The sequence below is a fragment of the Poecilia reticulata genome, unplaced genomic scaffold (assembly GCF_000633615.1).
Source record: "Poecilia reticulata strain Guanapo unplaced genomic scaffold, Guppy_female_1.0+MT scaffold_219, whole genome shotgun sequence".
In the NCBI taxonomy this organism is placed as follows: domain Eukaryota; kingdom Metazoa; phylum Chordata; class Actinopteri; order Cyprinodontiformes; family Poeciliidae; genus Poecilia; species Poecilia reticulata.
The window spans coordinates 174,499-178,439 of record NW_007615023.1 but is presented as its reverse complement, the minus strand read 5'-3'; the positions used below and the strand labels follow the sequence as shown (position 1 = coordinate 178,439).

Sequence of the window (3,941 nt, the reverse complement as noted above, 5' to 3'; positions counted from 1 at the left end):
CTGCGCCATCATGCCTCAGACTGCGCCATGAAAATAACTTTTAGCGTCTTTCCACTAAACAATTTCTGGCACTGATGTAGCAAATTGATGAAAAAAATATATAATTTCAATACAGGATCGACATGAATGCACGTGTTATGAAAGTTAATGTTTGTACACAATATATGATCCATATGGAAACAGAAAACAGCCAGAACACAGAATTAAATATAAAAAATATAAACTATTTTTATTACAGCTTATTTGTCAACTACACATATATACGTCACTTAAAAGTTTGTTTTTAACTTTATTCTCAGCTCAGAGGTTTCTTTGCATTCTGTTTTCTGATTGGTTATTCAGGCGGAAATACTATTAAGATTAATCCCGGAAGTGCAAACGTTCTGTAGTTTCAGACGTTTTTGAGTCACGAGTGAGTCATCTCGTGCAACAGACGATCTTCGGGCGTGAGCCAGCCGTAGAAGTGCGATCCGACTGCTACGTCACAGTCTGCCGTTGGTCCGGTTCAGCTCCAGTTCAGCTGCTGTGACCCACCGGTTCTCCCCGCGAACACTCGGAACCGAACCTCGCATCCAGTCCGGACCTCCCGGGTCACAGAGCTGTCCGAGCCGGGTTTCACTTTCTGCCCGAGTTGAAAGCCGAGAGAAGCCGAACCGGGGCGGGACCGCTGCCGTTTAACGTTGGTGACGTCGGTCCGCCTGAGCTCGGCGCGCCGCCTGTTTGTCCGGGAACCGAGCGGAACCGATCCGGACCGGGAGCCCCGCGGTGATGGAGAGGAAGAGGACGGACTGTCCGGCGCTGCCGCCCGGCTGGAAGAAGGAGGAAGTGATCAGGAAGTCCGGGCTGAGCGCCGGAAAGAGCGACGTCTACTACTACAGGTGATCCATCAGTTCGGAACCAGCAGCTGCTGGTCCGAACCGAGCCGTCCTACTCTGAGAAGTACGTCGCGTTTATGGGAAGCGGCTCTGCGGTTCCAGAAATGTCCCGCCGGGAGTGTTTTTCCACAGAACCGGTTGTTTACTGGAACTGACGGGAACTACTGGGACTGGGCCGGCCGGTTCCGAGGTTCTGTTTGCTTTCGCTTCATTCCAGCAACTTCTGCTCTGATCCAGATTAATCCCGGATTATTTGACCCAGTTCGGGACGGTTCTGTTCATGGAGTCCAAAATGATCCATTTCTAGAACCGAGCCAACAAACAGAACCTGTGAAAAGTATTCACACCCGACCCAACGACCCGTTTCCACCGTGCAGAAAGTATTGACACCCCGGTTAAATAATTAATTCACATTCATTTAAATCCCTCAGATCTGCCCCAGAATGAAGAAATCACTGGACCAGAACCGGACTGACGGCCGGAAGTAGGCTGGAGCTGGGCCCAGTGTGTGTTCTGGTTTATTATCGACTTATTGATGATTGAAGAGGATGGACTGATTATGGGTTATTGAAAGGTGCTGATTTGGGTCATGAGAGAAAAAACGTCACAGGTTCAAACTCAGCTAGCTTGAAACTGTCAAGCTACAAGCTAATCTGGGAGCTAAATATTTAGCTAAGTGTTTAAATCCAATTTAGCTTTGAGGTTGATAAATATTTGGTTAGCTTTGTGCAAGTTAAGTATTCAGTTAACTAACTAAATACTAAATATTTAGTTAGTAGCTAACTCAACATAAGCATTTAGCTCCAATCTAGCTACATTTTGAGCTTGCTAAATATCTAAATAGCTCCAGGTTAGCTAAACTCGTAGTATACAAACTAAATGTTTAGCTAGCTCGGAATTCAATATTAAGCTAATGTGCAAATTCTCTTGCTGATAATTAGAAGTGTACTGTCAAAATAAAAGCGGCGTCTTGAGAACATGAATATGAACTCCTGCTGGTTAGCCTGAGTCGGTTCTGTTCGTCTTGCCTTTGCTTCTTTGCTACGTTAGACGTTTAGTTAGCATGCTAACTATAACTTGGGGCCCCTGAGGAACTAAAACAGCATCTGAAGCTCTGCAGGCCTCACCGCTTCAGTTAAGGTCAGAGGTCATGATTCAACAGTAAGGAGGAGAGAAAATGGCGTCCAGGTCCAGAACCACAGCTGACCCAGAGGAACACAGAGACCCGACTCGCGTCTACGTCTAAACCCAGAACTCCTCCGGACCCTCTTAAAGGGACAGGCCGTGACGCATGCTGCCATCTAGTGGTGAGGTTTGGTACAGCTGAACTCGTTCTGATCCGGGCCTGCCGACCCGGGCCTGCCGACCCGGACCTGCCGACCCGGTCCATGCTCCTGCTCTGTTGTCATGCAGTCTGGACTTTTCCCATCATGCATCAGCAGATGGGGTCAGAGTGGACTGCAGCCTCTTCTTCTCTGCTGCAGCACGGGGCCACAGGAAGCGGCTCCCGCTGCAGGCCTGCCTGAGCTGCGGCGAGGCGGCGGCCGCCCGCCGGCGCTTCCTGTCGCTGGGCGCCGCCGGCTCCGCCACTTCCTGAAAGGCTGAGTTTCGGGTCGGGTCGGGAGGTGACTCATCAGCTAGTCAGGAAGTCAGTCAGCAGCTTTACTGGAAGAGCAGCAGCTCCAGTCTGAGCCCAGTGGATCCCAGTGGATCCCAGTAGATCCCAGTAGATCCCAGTGGATCCCAGTGACTCACACCGGACAGCCGCCCACATCAGCATCCGGCTGACATCAGGACTTTGACTAGGCCACTGCAGCAGCTGGGTTATTTTCTTTTTCAGCTGTTGTGGATCATGGTTCTGTTTAAATTTAAACATTTTGTACAATATTAGAAACACCTTAAAGATGTTAGTAAACCGATAATCTGTCTTTATATATTGATGATTGCTTCACTAATCGATTAATTAATGGGGATTAATCAGAACCTCTCAGTGGTTTTCCCAGAATGTGACCCAATCTGCAGCAGAACGTCCCGACACTGAGCCGGACCCGTCGGACCCCGCAGGTCCAGTTTGTCCCGACTGACCCGCTTGTCTTGTCTCCTCCAGTCCGACGGGGAAGAAGTTCCGGAGCAAGCCGCAGCTGGCCCGTTACCTCGGCAACGCCGTGGACCTGGCCAGCTTCGACTTCCGGACCGGGAAGATGATGCCCGGAAAACTGCAGAAGAACAAGCAGCGGTTCCGACACGACGCACAGAACCTGGCCAAGGTAGGGGCGGAGCCACGAGGGGGCGGAGCCACGAGGGGGCGGGGCCACGAGGGAATGATGGGGGCGTGATGGGGGCGGGGCTTATGCAGATTAACAGAGTCTCCTGCTGGGAGGTAACAGACGGTTCACTGTTTGGAGAATCTGTTCAGAGTCAGGAATCTGTTCAGAGTCAGGAATCAGTTCAGAGTCAGGAATCAGTTCAGAGTCAGGAATCAGTTCAGAGTCAGGAATCAGTTCAGAGTCAGGAATCAGTTCAGAATCGGGACACAGTCGGTTCTGGTCGGGTTCTGTTGTGAGGCGGTGAAACAGCAGGAGTCGTCCCAGTGAGACCTCATCAGAACCTGCTAGGCTAAAGCAGGTTCTGTAGAACTGTGGTTCTGGTCGGTTCTGACCCGGCTCGTCTGGAACAGGAACTGAAACTGACTCCAGAACCGACCCAGAGTCTCAGAACCAGAACCATCCTCTGCAGGACAGGTTGTGGTGGTAAAACATTCAGAACCAGAACCATTAGAGAGGTCAGGCTGGACCGGTAGAACCCATCGGGTTCCTGGTACCAAACAGCCCAGTAATGTTTAATGGGACCGGTTCTGGATCCATCAGAACCTCCAGAGGGCCAGTTCAGAGCTGGATGGGGATCCACACACTGCTGCAGGGTGTGTGTGTGTGCGTATGTGTGTGTCTCTGTGTGTGTGTGTGTGTGCGTATGTGCGTGCGTGTGTGCGTATGTGTGTGTGTGCGTGCGTGTGTGTGTGCGTGCGTGTGTGTGTGTGTGCGTGTGTGTGTGCGTGTGTGTGTGCGT

The 3,941-nt window shown here is 50.9% G+C and overlaps 1 protein-coding gene across 1 annotated transcript in view; it reads left to right on the top strand.

Moving 5' to 3' along the window:
* Positions 1-333: 333 nt before the first annotated feature.
* mbd2 (methyl-CpG binding domain protein 2) overlaps positions 334-3,941 on the top strand; it is a 12,335-nt gene continuing 8,727 nt past the window's right edge. The window contains exons 1-2 of the mRNA XM_008402360.2: positions 334-878; positions 2,983-3,142. Of these exons, the coding sequence (XP_008400582.1) occupies positions 769-878; positions 2,983-3,142 (270 nt within the window). The 5' untranslated portion in view covers positions 334-768. The remainder of the gene's footprint in view (positions 879-2,982; positions 3,143-3,941) is intronic.